We start from the raw sequence: 19,979 nt of genomic DNA on the forward strand, positions 1-19,979 counted from the left end.
CTAGCCAGGGGAACGCGTCAGGGTTGTCCCCTCTCGCCATTATCATTTAATATAGCCCTAGAGCCTCTGATTAGATTGCTAGAGGAGGGAAATATCTTTTAAGGTATAAAAATAGGGAAAAATGAGGTGCGGACATCGCTATTTGCTGACGACCTGCTCATTTTTCTTGCCGACCCGTTGATGGACCTTGAAAAAGTGCTGCGACTCTTGTCATCATTTGGTCCGGTATCAGGCTTTAAAATAAACCTGGACAAATGTATGCTACTCACATTGAGAGCTTCCTCGTCAAAACTCAAGCTGCCGGAGTCATGTAGTCAGATCGTGGTAGCTAATGCATATATCAAATATTTAAGTATTAAAATAAGGAGAACCCCTGAATCACTTTACGCTCTGAACTATACCCCATTATTTAAAGCAATAAAAAATGATTTAGAAAGGTGGAAAAATCTGCCACTGTCCTTAACGGGCAGAGGTCATCTAATCAAGATGATTTGCTTCCCAAAACTCTTGTACCCTATGCAAACATTGCCGCTACTCTTGAAGCACTCTGACATCAAGGGTATTCAGTCCATGTTCACATCATTCTTATGGTCAGGAAAAAAACCTAGAGTGGCCCTATCCAAGTTAATGTTGCCCAGGCACCAAGGGGGTTTGAACATCCCAAATATACGACTCTATAACCTAGCTTGTTTATTCAGACACTGCCTAGACTGGACGCATAAGTCTCACTTTTACTCAGATCCCACTCTGGAACAGCAACTGGCTGATGATTGGCCGTTAGTGAATTTGTTGCATACTAGGAGGCAGACACTCCCACCCCATCTAAAACACTCACTGATACTAAGAGATACCATGGTTGCATGGAAGGAGGTACGTAAGTTAGCCAAGAGACCATTCCTGGGTTCTAGGAACATGGAATTATGGAAGCACCCGGAATTCCCCTTAGGGGCGCAAAACAAAATGTTTAAGATCTGGAAATCCAGAGGAATACACACATTTCTAGATGTGCTCCATATATCTGAGAAAAGATACCTGACGTTCCCAGAATTATGTGACAAATTTGGCCTTGAAAATTCCCAGTTTCTGGCTTATTAACAACTTATTCATTTTTGTAAACAGAGACTACTAGATGTCTCTAGCGAGTGTACAAATCAATCTTTGGCATTCTCATTAATGCGTGAGGACGCTAGATACTCTATTTCCCATATATATCATACTATGAGAGAATCAGTTGACAAGAAAGTAGAAGCCGGTCTTTTCAAAAAAATGGGGGAGGAAACTGAAGGTATCGTTGCCAATGGAGGAAGTTTTGACGGGGTGGATGAGAGTTTGTAAGGCAGTGCCCTGTGAAAAATGGAGAGAGTCACATTTCCGCCTCATGCATTCAGCGATTTATGCATTCAATATTTCAAGAAGGATACCTAAAAAAGATTATTTAACAAAATGCCCGAAATGTGGTGCAGATCAGGCAGATTTGCTACATTGTGTGTGGGAATGTGCATCTGTCCAGACCTTCTGGAAGACAGTGTCTGCTTGGGTTAGGGGTACATGGGGGGGAATCTTTATTCCACAGTCCTGGGACATTACTTTTTCACATTTTTGACGATGCCTCTAAACCCAGGCTGATAGTTGATGTGGCCCTGTTGATATCTCTCCGTGGCCTTCTAAACAGTTGGCTTAAACCTAACACTCCTCAAATTAGTGAACTGATTTCCCAGATGTCTCATTTTATGTATATAGACAAACTTGACACGGAACATCAAAAGGAGAAAAAAACGAAGGGATTTTTCCGCAAATGGCAAACCTTTATTGAAAAACATCTCCCACGGAGAGATATCGAGGAACTGATGACATCCTTCAGATATACAGAGTGGTACTCAAAGGCGGTGTTGACCGGGAGCATTGGGAGATTATCTGGTGGTACTTGGGGGTCCTATCCTGTGTCATCATCCACGTAAATTAAATTAATCCTGTTTAATATAATATGTGAAGGGGGAAGTAGGAACAGACATCCGTTAAGGTGGGGTGGGAGGGCTAGGGAGGGAGGAGGGGGGGGGGGGTTTGCTTATACTTGTACTATTTCTTTCAAAACATGTATTACACTGATTGTACTACCTCGATGTATTTGCACTATGTTTATATACTTAAAATATATAATTTATCCTTTACTCACCATTATGTGACATGCAATGAAAATGCCATGTAAGATGATACATTATAAATAAAAGAAAAAATATATGTTTAAAAAAAAATAAAAAACAGCTGATAGCTAAAGGTCCCAGAGGTGGACCACCTTTTGGGACAATGGGGTCCTGTGACTCCCATTCATGCGGACCTCTACTGCATGGCCCTCTCCACTGAAGTCTCTGGTAGCTTTTAAAGACCTCTTCTTTTATAAAAGCCATTTGTATTGGGCCTGTGGTATTATGGAGGTAAACCTTAAAAAGCATGACCTTTTCATGCATAATGACATACACAACATGACCTGAGAAGTCTCAGTGACAAATAACAACTGTCTTCATGCCTCTTTATACTATATATTGGCAAGATGGGAGAGGTTTTTCTGGAGTGTTCTCACCCCTCATTAACGGTACGGCTACAGGGTGACACTGATTGTTCGACAGCTATCGTGGCCTGGATCGCAGAGTAGCAATGATCCCCTAGAAATGTATGGGACTGCAGCAAGAGTCACAAAAAAAACAAAAAACAGGTCTGTTGAATTTTTGGCGACTCATGCTGCAATCCCATTCATTGCTCGGGGATCATTGCTACTCTGCGATCCGGACCGTGACTGCTGTACTGCGACCAGTGCCGCTGTGTAGTCTTACCCTAAAATACAGTAATCATCCACAAAGGAAAGGCTCCGTAATGTAGATGTCAAAATCAAGGACCTGACTGGTAGTAGTAAATGACCCCAAGTCATGGCCATCATGTCCCCACTGCAGTGACACCTGTTTTGTTGTGTTAAAGGGGTTAGCCCGTTACCTATATTGATTATCTATCCTCAGGATAGGTCATCAATACCAGATTGGCGGGGGTCCGACACATAGTACACAGATATCAGATGTAGCAGAGCTGAGCATGGCTCATAACCTGTAGCTATACATAAAACTGCTGGTAAACTTATCCTTACTCACAGCCTTTCAGCATTCATTAACATACAATAGCAGCAGCAGGGTCACCGGCCCACTGCATTGTAAAAGGCAATCGGCCCACCAGGAAGTGTACCAGTGGAGTACATTGCCAATCCGCCCCTTGCAAAAGGGGCCAAATCTTGAAATATGGCTGTTGTTATAGATAAGAGAGTCTGAGGATCTTGCATTCTGTAGGATTTTTTATCATCTGCAGTTTGCAGATGACATCTCTGGGGGATTCAGCGGGTTTGGGTTTTGGTCTCAAAGTTCAGTGTGCTCTTTCAATGACCAGTAAAACTGCTTTACAGCGTCCTCCAGTAGGCCAGAGAATATGTCTGCTAAAGTAGTCGTAATGTCTGTGGCTTCAACAGATTCTGGGACACCTCTAACTCTCAAGTTGTTGCGTCTGTTGCGATTTTCTAGATCTTCCATAGTGGCATACAGCTTGTTAAAGTGTGCATCTTGTATTTGGAGGTTTGAAGCTACTGCCGCCGAGTGGTTTATGACAGATGTCTGCATTTGCTCAAGTGTGTCATTCCTGTGGCCCAGGTGTTGGAGGTTTTGTTTGATCTGTATGTCTTTAGCAATGGGGACCAGGGAGGAGGTGACTAGGTGGGTAATAAATATTCTAGAGATTGGTTTGCTTCAGAGTATTCGCCACCAATATAGCTAGCATGTTCTGAGTCTGAAGCTGGAGTGTCTTTAGGTGACGGTGCTTTGGATGTCGCCATAGTGTTTTGTTTAGTCAGGAACTTATCCTTGTCAGAATGGGTAGATGATGTAGTTATCTCTTGCTCTATTCTAGGCATTTTGCAGCCAATCTTCACCATAATGATCTCCTGTAGTCTAGGAGTATACCTGAGGTCCCCCGATAATAGGATGGGAGGTTCACATTATATTGTCAAGTCTCTTGACTAAGTATGGGTGGGGGGGTTAAGAGAGACCGTTTGATGTCGTGTAGATCCTGTAGGGTATCCGAAAAATTGGAGCAATGCTCCTAGTTCGCGGATATGCTGCGGTAGGCCTTGTGAGATTTGTAGCAGTGGTGAGGGCGGATAGGCCTCTTTAGCCTGACTTGTAGCTGGGGTTGCAGTTGGCTATTGGGTCTGGTGAGGGTTATAAGTCTCTCCCACCTCCCCTGATGTATTAGAGGTTGGGGGGGTCACTGCTCTAAGGTCTGCCGCTGGCCTGCGAGCTGTGGTGCACTCTCCCACCCGCACTCAAGTGCCGCAGTATCAATATGGCGTGGGGGGTCTGCGGCTCAATATGTCCCCCAGTGCCCAACCTGCAGACTGCTGATGTAGTGGGGGAAGGGGCGAGGAGTGGTGTACCGTATGCTCCGGCACCTCGTGCATTCGGTTTTCTTATCCTGGCACTGGGCTGACCTGCTGTCGGCGTCTGTGGAAGTCCGCATCCGGGTGCTTCAGACTCGACCAGGTCCCTCCTTCCCCGCTGCCGCCCCTGCGGTTGTCTTCTGGACAACAGGTCCCGGCTCCGTCTGTCAACAGGTCTTCAGGATCAGGACGGCGCAATTGGGGATGCAGGAGGCTTCTGGTACTCAAGGTCGGGGCTGCAGCCGGGTAATAGGCCGCGACTCAGTTAGATGTCTAAACTGCTCCCAGAATAGGTGGAAGGTGGCTAGACTAGTTTTCGCTAGTACACTGGGTGGAGCTCTCTGAGGCACTGGATGGTGATAAATTTATATTTACTCGGAGGAGCCAAGTTTACTGCAGCCTTTCACTCCGCTCCCAAAACCTCCTAACAGGTAAGTCAGAATGACCTAGATGGCGAGCAATTCATTGAAACAACCATCAGGCTTCTTTCAGTCCAATGATGTGCCACCTCTCAAAGTGTATCAACTTGGCAAAATGTCTTTGAGTATGTCATAGAGGCATGTCTAGCAGTCAATGATCTCTCACAAAGAGGGACATTACCCAAAATTAGCTTCTGAGAGCTTTTTTATAGGGCAGCTGGATAAGTACTTTCATGCCCTTTTGTGGCAAGATCCATTGTTTAATCGGACCACACCTGTATTCATTTACATATCTGCCTGATACATAACTGCATGCTGAGCTTTGCAGCCATCTGACGTTTCTATCTGGGCGAGTTATTTTTTTTTTGTCAATGAGTGTATTAGCCATTTCCCACCCTGTAGTGCAGCAATTTATTTAATGCAGACCAACGTAATAGTACATCACTGTGGTGACTCAGTCCCATACGTTCTGCTTTATTATGGGCCATCCAGAGATAATATGTCATAGATAATAAAAAACTAAATTACATCATAAAATGGTTTAGATTGCTTCTGTAAATTACAAAAAAAATAGAAACATGATACATTCCCTTTAGCACTGGATTGAAGCCAGTGTTAAGTGTTAGGCTCGTGAAGTGTTTGCTGGGCAGCTTCTGGGGCTGTAGAAGGTCAGTCTGAAGGGAAGGAGAGGAGCGAGTGGTGCTGAGGTAAAACTCAGGGGAGGCTATATCTGGGTCTATTGCTGGGCGATTAATCAAATTCATTATAAGTATGGATGATTCTGGATTTACCCAGAACCACAAAATGCATATCAGCCCCACACCTGTTTCATCGGCCTCTCTGGAGAATAAAATGGTTCCTGCCTCGGCGCCCCAAACCCCCTCAGCCGGTCCTCCCAAACAATAGCTCTGTGCAACCCTACACCAGCCTGGTTTGTTTTCCCTCTGGATTTGAATCCAGAGGGAAAACAAACCAGGCTGGTGTAAGGTTGCACAGAGCTATCGTTTGGGGCGCCGAGGCAAGAACCATTTTATTCTCCTAAAGCGATCCTCCGGAGGGACTGGACATCTCTTCTAAGGAACCCAACACCCTGCGGCAGCACACCCAGGAACCGGATCTCGCCTGTCAAGCCCTCAATAGTGTTACACCTATTCCAGCGTAACCAGACAAGGTGAGCCTTTTATTTGCTTTATTAGTTACCCAGTGTGAACATACTACCCTATTGTGCGCCATCTCTATCAAGCCATAGGCACGTACATCACCTTTAACTCATCGGCCTCTCTGAACACAGTACCCATCCTATGAATTTACAAGTATGGAGTTTGCCTGTGTCCTCAGACATGTATTACCATCTGTAGTATTTAATGCAAAGGGCACAGATAATGAGCAGCAATGAGCTGGAGCTGTGGAGTTTGTACTGCTGATGCATAATGCAGCTACCAATGGTATTCAGCTCTCTGTTGCACTTTCAGTTATAAATCAGGACACATGAAGACCATCTCAGTCCAACAGCAAGCCTGAAACAGCTGTCAAGGTCTGGGCAGCTGCTTGCAAATCAGAAAAGGTAAACTCCAAACTCTGCCCTAAATTAACAACAAACAGTCTGATGTCATGTTTTGCATGTATGTAGAACCCAAACCCACCAGTAGTGCCCCCATAAAATGTAGCAATAGGTTCCCATTTAAAGTGCCACCAGCACCCACAACTACTAAGCTTTTGTGCCACTGTATCTGCTATTGTGTTGTTGAACCACTTGAGAAATCTACCAAACACTAAACAGCGCTCACCTCTCCAGTCAGAAGGTCAATGATCTTGTTGGTGAGGTCTAGGATCTTCTGCTCATTGTTCCTCTCATTCATCCCTGATTGAGGTGGAGGCAGCATTACAGGGACCCTATTCCTGCTCCTTATGTCACCCTCCACAGTCATCTTCTGCATTACTATGTAATCCTGTGCATGGAGAGAGACATTGATTTCACTTTTTACATTACTTCAATTCTCCTGTCATGTCCTTGTTGTATTAAGAGATACAAGACATGAAATGTGACATCATGTCCAGAATCCCTCACCTCTCCAGTCAGCAGGTAGATGATCTCTAGGGTGAGGCTTAATATTCTCTCAGCCATATGTTTTCTGTCCTTGTCCATTCTTAAAAGGATAGTCAGGAAAATGTCTCGCTTAATGAACCTGAAAGGAAAATGAGAGCGAGTCATAAAAAATAAAAAAATACTATACACAGGGTGGCCCATGAAAAAGTAGTCCACCTACAGCGATAGTATGACAAGATGAATAAGCAAGTGGATTGTTTTATTTTTAATTAACCACAAATCACAAAAGATGCTGACAGTGGTCCCCGTTCACATCTATGCATCTTTGGGCACATGGGATTATGTTGGCTGATACAGCTTACAGCTCTTCAGCAGTCATGCTGCAGAAGAAAAAATGTCCTGCATTTCCCAACAAGATGGGACAATATGTCACACCTCACGGATCTCGCTGTTTACAGAGGAACGATCTGTGAGCAAGGAGTTATGGCCACTACATTCCCCAGACTTGTCCACATGTGATTTTTATCTGTGAGGAAATATAAAACAGAAAGTGTCCACTAACAATCCACATCCCCTGGATGAACTCAAGAAGAACATCACAAACACCATACGCAGCATCACTGCTGAAGAGCTGTAAGCTGTATCAGCCAGCATAACCCGACGTGCCCAAATATGCTTAGATGTGATCGGGGAACACTGTCAGCATCTTTTGTGACTTGTGGGTAATTAAAAAAAATTATCCACTTGCTCGTTCATCTTGTCATACTATTGCTGGAGGCGGCCTACTTTCGGTAGGCCACCCTTTATAAAGTAGATAGACAATTAATAGTCTAATTATATGTGATTTTTCTGATGTGTCCAGGATTTATGTCAGGCAGCACTACAGATATCCATCACTCTTGGCTTGGAATACATGCTGATTATTATCATAAACAATAAAGGAGGAGACACTTCAGGATGGGTCTCTGCAGACCAGGATACATAACCTGCGGCCCTCGATACCATCCTGTGCTGCCACCAACCATCTGGTAACACATATGTCTTTCTGTGTTTACTGGCTGCTCACATGTATTTTTCATGTATTCATCTATTGCACTGGAGTCCTAAAAATATAACCAAACATTTATGGTACACATGTTCGATATGCTATAAATATTTCAGTCGGTAATACCACTTCAAGTTTGATTTTTGGCTATTCGGATTGGTTCAGTCTGACAACGTAGCGCCCAACCAGAAAAAAAATTGAGCACAGCGAGCTTCCCCAAAAATGTGTCATTTAAAGGGGTTGTCTTACAAAACAACCGTGCCGTTTTTTGCGGATCCGCAAAAAACGGATGCAGCCCGTGTGCCTTCCGCAATTTGCAGGAGGCCCATTATAGAAATGCCTATTCTTGTCTGCAAAACGGACAAGAATAGGACATGCCTCATAATTTTTGCGGGGCCACGGAACGGAGCAACAGATGCGGACAGCACACAGAGTGCTGTCTGCATCTTTTGCGGACCCATTGAAATGAATGGTTCCGTATACGGAATCAAAATACGGCCCGTATACGGAACGCAAAAAACATTTGTGTGCATGAGCCCTTAGCTACATGTAGACATACACTCTATAAAATACACACTGTAGGATATCAACAGATAAGGCTACCTTCACATCTGCGTATTTCATTCTGGCAGGCTGCTCAGTCAGAGAACAGCCTGCCGGAATGAACCGGATGCAAACGCAATGTCCTCCAGCCACATTTATGTATAATGGGGTCCGACAGACATTACGTTCGCATCAGGCTGACAAGCTGAGAACCCGCTGGACACAAATGCTGCAGTTTGTGTCCGGACAATCCTCTGCTTGCCTTCAGAACAGGCTACCGGAACACTGCTACCGCAGATGTGAAGGTAGCCGTAGACACATCTAAACACAGATAGATAAATACTGACATACATATACACATATATATATATATATATATATATATTTTTATTACATGTATAAACAGTAAGGTAAAAAAAATAAGGACACCCTGGTGTTATTTTATATTTTCTAACGTGGAACACTCAATCTTGGATTTTTGGTTAAACAGTATATAAAGGTAATCTACCCAGAAAAAAAAAAAAGCTTATTTCTATATTTTTTTAAAATAATTTATTTAGCCAAAATTATTAACAAATATGCCATTATCTTTTATGAAAAAACATGCCCTGACTTTCTGGAATAGAAAACCCCATTTGGGTGCATTCACATGTGGCAAATTTTGTTGCAGAAAATTTCAGTAACTGAAAATCAGTTCCATTTATCTGAATGGGGTTGTGAATACAGCAGAGCAGGGTGGCTCTGGTGCATTAACCCTTTAGATGCTGTAGTCTACTGCAACTGCAGTATCTTAGACAGAGGGAGGTTTCATCAGAACCTTGCAATTTGGAAGCCTAACAAAGGCCTTCAAGCCTGCCATGGCTATATGCCTATTACGCTGTTCTAAAGGGAAGGCCACACATTTACATGCACACAAAAGTAAAAAAATAAAAAAAAGTGTTAAAAATGGTTAAACTGTCCAATTTTAACAGACTTTTTTTTTCCACTGATGCCTTTCTGAGAAACGGACGTTAAAAACGGACCCATACAATTGTATAGGGGCAGTTGCTCAGTGAAAAATGGACACTTCAAAAAAACTGCCATGTGAATAACCCCATAAACTACCATTGGTCTTAAAATGGACTTGTGACGGCCGTTAAAAAACCGTACATCACATGTCTGTTTTTCATGTAGCCTTATTTATTTTTTTGTATGAAGTTTTTGAAGCCAAAACAAGAGGGAAAGAGGGTAAAAAAAAAAAAAAGAGATGTAGATTGCAAATATGCAAAATACAGAAGCAGCCTTTGTACATTCTCCTCACCCCCCACCCAAAAATAAGTTAATAACTAAGTTATATTTGCCCCAAAATGGTTTCATTGAAAACAGGGTCGCTTATGGTCACATCGAGGGAAAAATGAAAACGCTCTCCTAATGAGGCAACATAAGAAATATTTTTAGCCCATGTGCTATTATTGGGCACAACATAGAAAAGGTAGATTTGGTTTTGCCATAATAGTAATGATCCACAGAATAAATGTAATACATTATTGTGTGAAAGATGTAAATTAAAAAATGCATAAAATTATGTTGGGCTTGCTTTATTGCCATTCCCAAAATGGCGCCACAGAATAAATAAGACAACTCACCCCACAAAGAAAAAAAAAAAACAAGCCCCTGTGTGGCTACATTAGCGGAAAAATAACAAACGTATGGCTTTCTGAAAGCGGGGACTTAAAAAATGAAATAAAATTCAGCAAACAGGCCTGGTAATAATGGAGTGTAAAAAAAAGTAAAGTAAACCCCCCATTACAGTCACGTATCTGTACATTAATATATAAATTGCAATCGTTACACACAAAGCCAGTATCATATATACTGTACACACACTATAGATATCCACTGCATACACTACAAACACGTGTTACATTCCTGTAGCTATACAACTATATAAAATAGTACCTTCATGTACAGCCCTGTTATATAAGAAGTATAAGGACATAACAATACATACAAGTCACATTATCCTCACCACTAACTTACATCAATAGATACAAGAGCCCAGTGAGGAAAGGACCTTTGATGATGCAATGATCATGTGATCAGTCACATGTGTAGGCGGGGTCCAGGGAGACAGTGCTGCTCGAGGAACTAAAGGACCTTTGATGATGTCACAAGTGACCAGTCTCACGTCTAAAAGGAGTCAAGTACCAGGCAGCAAAGCCAGAGGAGGTTCATGTTGGGCTCCCCTGCTCAGTGGCGTGCCCAGGGGGCGGTCCGACCAGCCCCGGCTGTCAGGGGGTGCCAATGAGCGCTTCATCAATATAGATGGAAGCGTTCATTGCTGGAGCACAGGGAGCTGCGGTCCTGTCACTCAGCTCCCTGCGCTCTGTCTCCCCCGCACTGAATGGTGAAGCAGGAAGACTTCTCCCCGCTCCAGCATTCAGCCTGCAGGCACTGATCGCGCTGCCTGCCTGTGTGGGCGGAGCCTGCAGCCTGGAAATCTGCATAAGCTCCGCCCACACAGTGCTGCAGAGCGATCTGTGTCTGTAGGGGAGAGAGGACTGTGAGCTTCAGGAACGGGGCAAGGTGAGTAGGTAGTGTGTTGTTGTTTTTTATTTAACAGAGGGCATTTCTACCATGGAGTGGGCACGGAGGGCAAAATTACTACAAAGGGAGCACAGAGGGCATTATTACTATTACAAAGGGGGCACAGAGGGAATTATTTCTACAAAGGGCATTACTACTACAAAGGGGGCACAGAGGGCATTATTACTACAAAGGGGGCACAAAGGGCATTGCTACTACAAAGGGGGCACAGAGGGCAATACTACTACAAAGGGCATTACTAGTATTAGGGTCCACAATGGGCATTACTACTATGGAGGGGGCACAATGGGCATTACTACTATAAATGGGATACAATGGGCATTATAACTATGAAGTGGGCACAGTGGGCATCACTACTGTGAAAGTGGCACAGTAAGCATTATTACTATGAAGGGGGCACAATGGGCATTACTACTATTAAGGCGGCACCATAGGCATTACTACTATGAAGGGAGCACAGATTGCATAACTATTGTAAAGTGGGTGCGCATAACTGTTATGGGGCACTGAGTGGGCATTATTACTATGAAGGAGCACATAGAGTATTATTACTGGTATGGGGGCACAGTGAGGGCATAACTACTCTGAAGGTGCACATATAGGGAATTACAACTGTGAAGGGGGCACAGATAGGGCATTACTACGTTGAAATCGGCACAGAGAGGGCATAACTACTGTGAGAGTGGCACAAAGAGGGGATTACAACTGTGAAGAGGGCACAATGAAGGGATAAGTACTTTAAAGGGGCACAATGTGGGCATAACTACTGTGAAAGTTGTACAATGAAGGCATAAATACCTTCAAGGGGCACAATATGGGCATAACTACCATGAGAGGGCACATATCTGGACAAAACTACTGTGAAGGTTGTACAATAAGGGCAATACTACTGTAAGGGGGTACAATTTTTTTAAATTATTGGTGAGCGGTGCCAGAGAAAGGACATCCTAGGCACGCCACTGCTCCTGCTTGTATGACGATGGTGTCATAATCAGATAATAGAGACGTGTGTGATATGCAAAGGCTTCAAGGCACTGGCAGATACATTTTTCAGTGCTTTACTGTGGAGCACATAACAGCAATGTCTTGGCAATGCTTGGTGCAATGTGCTATGCATACCTCCCAACTTTTGAAAATCGCAAAAAGGGACTATATTTTTTTCATACTAGGCTGCAGCAGGGGATCGGTTAGGTGAGTGAAGTTCCTTTATTATTTTACAGAATGTGGAGCCCCTGGGACAATTTTTTTTCTTGAGCTTCAATATCCATTTAAATATTAGCGCATAAATCATAAGATTATAGATATTTTAAGGTACAAATTGCATAAAATAATGAAGTTCTGGTCTAATATACAGTTAGAAACTGTACAGATAGTTTAGTAAGGAGCAATTTAGTAAATATATTAATGCACATTTATGCATTCATTCCCCAGGTCAAAAAGATGGACATTTAAAGGGGTTCTCTGGGAATTAAGAAAATGAAAATACTTAAATATTACTTCATTATAAATATATTCCCAAATACCTTTCATTAGATATAATGGATTGTTTTGTCTAGGGAGCAATCATTAGGAGAAACAAAATGGCCGCTGTCCTATTAGTACTCACAAAACCTGTCCTAATCACACAGGAGGACTAGTTACTTCAGAACACTGAGGTAAAGAGCTGCCTCATCCTCCTCTCTGCTTTGCTTGTCAGGGATTATGATCCTGACTACAGTTTAAAATGATCTTCAGCTGAATCTCTAGTAATAAAGTTCATAAGGAGACATGAAGTATAGAGCGGACGGACAGGACAGACTGTGGTAATGGAAACTGCATACAAGTGCTGCTGCTCATTAGCCACATCTACTCATGAATTCCATTGCTACAGAGATTCAGCTAAAGTTCTTATCAGCTGTATTCAGGATCATAATCCCTGACAAGTAGGAGAGGAGCATGAAGCAGCTCTTTACCTCAGTGTTGTGAAGTAACTTGTCCTGCTGTGTGATTAGGACAGGTTTTGTTTGAACTAATAGGACGGCGGCCATTTTGTTTCTCCTGATAATTGCTCCCCAGACAAAACGAGCCATTATAACTATTGAAAGGTATTTGGGGATATATTTATAATGAAGTCATATTTAAGTATTTTAATTTTCTGAATTCCCAGAGAACCCCTTTAAGGATCAAAGAAGGACAGATAGACATGGGTCAAAAAGATGGACTGTCCCTCCAAAAGAGGTACACTTGGGAGACATGCGCTGTCAGGTTAAAAGGAACACATCTTAGGCTACTTTCACACTGGCGATTTGGTATCCGTTCCTGAGATCCGTTCAGGGCTCTCACAAGCGGTCCAAAACGGATCAGTTTTGCCCTAATGCATTCTGAATGGAAAAGGATCCGCTCAGAATGCATCAGTTCAGTCTCTATTCCGCTCTGGAGGTGGACACCAAGACGCTGCCTGCAGCGTTTTGCTGTCCGCTTGATGAAACTGAGCCAAACGAATTCGTCCTGACCCACAATGTAAGTCAATGGGGACGGATCAGTTTTCTCTGACACAATCTGGCACAATAGAAAACTGATCCGTCTCCCATTTACTTTCAATGGAGGTCATGACGGATCCATCTTGGCTATGTTACAGATAATACAAACGGATCTGTTCATGACAGATTCATGCGGTTGTATTACTGTAACTGATTAGTTTTTGCAGATTCATGACGGATCCGCCCAAAACGCAAGTGTGAAAGCAGACTTGTGCGTTCTTTTTTAAACCCCTTTCAAGATAAAGCCCATTTTAATTTTTAATTTTCTTTTTTTTCCTCCTCACATTCTAAGAGCCATAACATTTTTAGTTTTCCGTTAACATAGCCATATGAGGACTTTTTGCTGGACACATTGTATTTTTTATATCACCATTTAATTTACCATGTCTTGTAATGGTAAACGGGAAAAAATCTACAATCTTATCTATTGATATTACATAAATCACAAAAAAAAAATGCACCAAACGGATATGCCACTGACTATACTAGCTAGTCATACAAGCAGATATTAAAAGCTGAGACTTTTGCCAATATATTCCTGTCAGGAACACATTGGAGCCCCTCATGCACTACGTCACGGTCTCTCAGCATGGCAAGGGGTCCTACCACTACACTAACTATGGTGTGAACACGGTCTGAAGGTGATGAAATCCAGCTCACAGCCAAGCTTCCACACAACCGCATAGCAGGACAACTAATGCAATGTGAACAAAGCAAGACTGTAAGCCACACCCATATCAGACCGTGTGATGGAGGTTACCAGGTGCAAAAGAGTGTTTGAATGCCAGGTAAAGGCACATTCAATACATATAAAACAAAATCACAGAAATATAGTGGCAAATATGGGGGAACTGCTCAAACCCTAAACACTGTAGCGTGTTTCTCATTGGGGGAGCAGTCCCAACGCATGTGGACCGCAGCAAATGACCATCCCCAGCAAAAAATGCGTACAGCACGGTCTGATATGGGTGTGGCTTACAGGCTTGCTTTATTCACATTGCATTAGTTGTCCTGCTATGCGGTTGTGTGGAAGCTTGGCTGTGAGCTGGATTTCATCACCTTCAGACCGTGTTCACACCATAGTTAGCGTAGTGGTAGGACTCTTGCCATGCTGAGAGACCGTGACGTGGTGCATGATGGGCCCCGATGTGTTCCTGACAGGAATATATTGGCAAAAGTCTCAGCTTTTAATATCTGCTTGTATGACTAGCTAGTATAGTCAGTGGCATATCCGTTTGGTGCATTTTTTTTTTCTGTGATTTATATATTTCCAGAACGTCCCTCCATGACAGCACCCACTGGAGGATGTCCTATTGGATCTCTGCAGGGACAGGAAGCGAGAGAGGTTAAAAGGCCCCTCCCCACCCCTCCTACCAGTGTTCTTCCTGTCCCTACAGAGATAGGAGCAGAGAGGAGTATCCCTGCTGTAGTAAGATGGGAGAAACACTAGGCCGAGGCTGGTCGGGGGGCCTATGCCTCTCCTTTTCAGCCTCAGATACGGCCTAATGCTAGCACCCCTCTGGGAAGGGGTCCCCTAGCTATCCCGGTACCTTTTTCTTCCATGGCAGAGCCGCAGTATCGAACAGCGTCGGCTCCGGGCGCTCCTCTGATGACGCGGACCGCGTCACTTCCTAGGCGACCGGAAGTGACGCAGTAAAGAAGCGGAAGCTGATGACGGCGCGCATCCATGCTGTGAGGTCTCAGGCTTCTGAGATCTTGCATGAGGGGTCGACTCTTCTTCTGAATGAGTCCCCCGGAAGAGGAGGCGGAACCGAGCGGCGGCGAGGGCAGGGCCAAGCTGGTAAGTCCTTTTAAAAGGATGATGTTAAAGCTACATGCAGGATACATCATGGAGGCCCAGGGTTCTGTTAAGCAGGATGCTCCCGCAGACCCCCTCGTCCAGGGTATTGTAAGTAATGTCCTTTTACCTAGGATTAGCTCCCACTGGCCCTGTTATATATCTCCATCTCCCCCTTGTTTCTAAGGTGTTGCGGGAGACGGGACACAAACTGCATAGTGACTCCAAGAAAAAGACGAGGAAGTGTGGTACCTGCACAAAAAAACTGGCAGAGTCGTATAAGAAATCCTTATGCACAGATTGTTTAGCAAAAATACTAAAGGAGGAGCAACCTTTTTTTATGGCGGAATTAAGAACCATTATAAGGGAAGAAGTACAGGCAGCAGGAATGAGTCAGCCCCCTTCCTTTCCGGTCCCCTCTTCCCCACCTTCCAAACGTCCCAGAGTACAGTTAGACTCGGACTCCGAGGAAGAACCGGCGTACTATTCGGACGATCTGGAGGAAAATCATCCCTCCTCTTTAGCGGAAGAACCAAGGAGATATCTATTTTCAACAGAAAATTTGGATCCGCTTCTTTCAGCAGTTAGACAACTATGGCGATAGAAGAAGAAGAGCAGACACGTACTGTACAGGACGATATGTTTGGCGGTCTGAGAGCCAGGAAGAAGAAGCTCTTTTCTGTAAATTCTAATCTGAGAGATCTAATCAAGGATGAATGGGAAGAGGGTGACAAGAAACTTTATGTACCTCGAGAATTTAAGAACAGGCTGATCTTTAATCCGGAGGAGACAAAACTTTGGGACGAGATTCCGAAAGTGGACATTCAAGTGGCCAAGGTGGTGAAGATGACTTCCATACCATTTGAAGATTCCTCGCAATTGAAAGATCCTATGGATCGAAAGATGGATGGGCTTCTGAAGAAAGCCTGGGAATCATCTGCGTTCACTATTAATACAAATATTGCAGCTACCTCAGTGTCCCGAGCCATGTGTTTATGGCTGGATCAACTAGAAAATAATCTTAGAATGAAAACATGCCTCGGCAGAATCCATACGGTTCGCAGCAAAGAATGATGCACTCACTAACACGGCAAAACGAGCCCTCTGGCTCAAATCTTGGACGGGGGACATTGCGTCTAAGAATAAACTCCGTGCAATCCCCTTTACTGGGGCATATCTCTTTGGTCAGGTCCTGGACTCCATTCTAGAATCTGCAGCAGATAAAAAGAAAGGCTTCCCAGAGGAAAAAGTAAAAAAAAACACAGCCCTTTCGTAAGCCCTTGAAACAATTTTCAACCTCAGAGAGGGGAAAGGGTAAGTCAGGAAGATGGAGTTACCCCAAGGGAGGAAGAGGAAGGGGTTTCCTCTTCAACCCAAATACTAGCGCAAACAAACAATGACGTCAGGCCAGTCGGGGCAGACTCCGCTTATTCTGGGAATCATGGACCCGTGTCACTCCGAATCAGTGGATCCTCAACACCATTTGGGAAGGAGCCAAAATAGAATTTCGAGCCCCCCCCCTCGAAGATTCCTGATTACAAAATTTCAATCAGCGGGTCAACAGAATCAATTCAGTCTGGACTTAGAGAAACTGATAAAACTAAATGCGATAGTTCAGGTCCCAGAGGATCAGAAAGGTTTGGGCCATTATTCAAGGCTTTTCCTAATAAAAAAAACTGACGGAACCTTCAGGACGATTATCAACCTGAAATCCCTGAACAAGTCGTTGGTATACCACAGATTCAAGATGGAATCCATAAAGTAATCAATCCCACTAATATCGGTAGGGGATCTCTTATGTACCTTGGATCTAAAGGATGCCTACTATCACATCCCAATACATCCACTATACCAACAATATCTCAGGTTTGCAATCATCCAGGAGGGAACGATCCTTCACTACCAGTTCCAGTGTCTCCCCTTTGGAATATCCTCGGCACCTCGCATTTTCACAAAGATAATCGCAGAAGTTAACCTCAGCTTCTCGAGGTTCGGATGTATCAGGGGTCCCTGTAGGAGAAGGTCCCTCCTTCTCGGAAGGGTTATTGGATCCTCTATAAGCATCTCCTTCAATAGAGGAAACCAGGCTCTCTTCGGCCAGGCAGGAGCTATGAGAATAAGGGACATTGAACATGTTCTCAGCTTCTTCAGGACTGATGGAATCAGGGGAAATGGAGGAAAGGCATACGCCAGTTCCATGTTCCAGTCCTGGGACAAGGCGTCTACTCCTAGCGGGTTGTCTCTCGGATTTAGAGAGAAAAAACTGATCAACTGGGTGTTCTCTCTTGACGCGAATAGGTCTACTTGTAGAAACCCCCACTGGTGACAGATTTGTAAAAAGACTTCCCGGTGTAGAGACCACTCGCCTGAGTTGAGACTGTGTCTGCTTAGGAAGTCCGCGGTGGAGTTTTCGACTCCTTTTAGGTGAACGGCTGATACTGAGAGAACCTGTTTTTCTGCCCAACAAAATATTTGGTCTGTCAATACCTGTAGATGAGGGTTCCTGGTTCCCCCCTGACGTTTTAGGTAACAAACCGTTGTCACATTGTCCGACAGAATCTTGATATGGTGGTTGGAGAGTATCTGATTTGCCTTCTTCAGAGTCTCCCAAACAGCCTTCAGTTCTCTGAAGTTTGAAGATCTGCGACTGTCCAAACTGGACCATCTCCCCTGAAAGTAATGATCTTCCAGATGGTCTCCCCAACCCCACTGGCTTGCGTCCGTGGTGATCACTATGGTCGGTGAAAGATTCCAGGCGACTCCTTTCCTTAGATTTACAGGGTTGGTCCACCAAGAGAGAGAATCTAAACTCTGACTTGATAGGCTTATCCTTGAATTCAAGGAATGATGATCCCTGTCCCATATTGCCAGGATTGCATTCTGTAGGATCCTGGAATGGAATTGAGCCCAAGGAATGACAGAGATGCAGGATGTCATTAGGCCCAGAACCTGCATAGCCTCTCTTAGAGTATGAACCCTTCTTTCCTGAAAGGTTTTTATTTTCTTCCTTATCTTCTCCCGTTTTATCTTTGGAAGAAAGGAATGTTGTTTCTCTGAATCTAAGAGGACTCCCAGGAACTGTTTCCTGGTACTTGGTACAAGGTCCGATTTGGCGTAGTTTATTATCCAACCAAAATCCTTGAAAAGGGCGATGGTCTGTTGGACATTGCTCTCTAGACTCTCCTTTGTCTCTGCAATAAGAAGGAAGTCGTCTAGGTACAAAATAATTTTTATTTGCTGCTGCCTTGTCTGGACAATGGACGGAACACTGCACGTGTCACAAGAGCCTTGTCAGGTCAAGAGGTCAAAGAGGTCAAGTAAGGTCAGCTATTGGATGACATCACAAGGGCCCTGATGGAACACTCAACAATGGGGCCGTGACATCACAATCAACAATGCATACTTCCTTTTTTTTTCTCACTACTACTTCTCCATTCACTCCTATACGTTTTTCTGCTTGGCGTGCTATGGCACCAGGAATTGCGTGCGAAGAAAAGGCGTGTGCAAAAGTGGCGGGTGGGGGTGGAGCTATGCAGATGGCGAACACAAAGAGGAGCATATGCTGGTGACTTCTGAGCGTAGGACGCACGGTTCCCCTGGTTTGTGAGAGAGGAGAAGGAAGCCTCCCGGACTGTGTCTAGGGCTGGCTGGGGCCCGTAGGCTGTTGCCTTGAGAAGTGCTTTGCAATGGCGATAAGCGGCCCTGTTGTCGAGGCCCCTTTTGGCTAAAATCAAGTGTGGTATCTGTTCTTATACTGTACGCGGCAGACATGTTCCTGCAGTATTACCTGGATGAGCAGGGAGATCGGGTGTACACCATGAAGAAAGTGGCTCCCAGTGGACAGCTGACCTCTTCAGCCCATCCAGCCCGCTTCTCTCCCGATGACAAGTATTCCCGACATCGCTTCTCCATCAAGAAGAGATTTGGTCTCCTGCTCACCCAGCAGCCCCGGCCGGTTTTATGAGGCGGGCCGTGCGGAGGAACGACAGCTGGACTTGGAATCTCTCAGCTCCTTCTTACCACATTCACTTCTTGTTGGACATTTGTGACTTTATCACTTAACATAGGAGGTGTTTTCTGAGTTTTGTATGAAATAAAGAAAAACAAATAAATTAATTAAATAAATAAATAAATCTGTTCTTATCAGTTTAATATCTGATACTTCCCCTATCTGGGGACCATATATTAAATGGATTTTTTGAACAGGGAGTTGGAAAAAGACTGATGGGTTAGTTAATTGGCTTATCACCTGAATGAAGTGTTCGGACCTCCACGCACCTTGGTTTTGCTTTGGGCCAGTTGTGCACACTTGGGATGCTGAGTTGTTCCTGTGAATTGACCATTTAGTACTTTTGTAGCAAGTTGGCTGGATGTAACCATTTAGCTTTTCCAGTGCTGTAATAATAACTAGTAAAGTTTGCGCATGTCTCCCTCTTGTGGATCCTTTGAACTGGATTACTTGGAGGTTAACAAGTAGTCCAGCACTTCCTATGTATCAGCACCTGCCTAGTCTGGACAATGGACGGAACACTGCACGTGTCACAAGAGCCTTGT

General features: G+C 44.1%; 1 protein-coding gene and 1 pseudogene across 1 annotated transcript in view; one reads left to right on the forward strand and one right to left on the reverse strand.

Moving 5' to 3' along the window:
• LOC121005610 (oocyte zinc finger protein XlCOF7.1-like) overlaps positions 1-10,619 on the reverse strand; it is a 110,121-nt gene extending 99,502 nt beyond the window's left edge. Inside the window, exons 1-3 of the mRNA XM_040438386.1 lie at positions 10,542-10,619; positions 6,956-7,073; positions 6,675-6,836 (exon numbers count right to left, since the gene is read on the reverse strand). Coding sequence (XP_040294320.1) covers positions 6,675-6,836; positions 6,956-7,073; positions 10,542-10,543 — 282 coding nt within the window. The 5' untranslated portion in view covers positions 10,544-10,619. The remainder of the gene's footprint in view (positions 1-6,674; positions 6,837-6,955; positions 7,074-10,541) is intronic.
• An 8,913-nt stretch (positions 10,620-19,532) lies between these two features.
• On the forward strand, positions 19,533-19,737 carry LOC121006552 (annotated as a pseudogene).
• The last annotated feature ends 242 nt before the right edge of the window (positions 19,738-19,979 follow it).

The sequence above is a fragment of the Bufo bufo genome, chromosome 6 (assembly GCF_905171765.1).
Source record: "Bufo bufo chromosome 6, aBufBuf1.1, whole genome shotgun sequence".
Classification (NCBI taxonomy): Eukaryota; Metazoa; Chordata; class Amphibia; order Anura; family Bufonidae; genus Bufo; species Bufo bufo.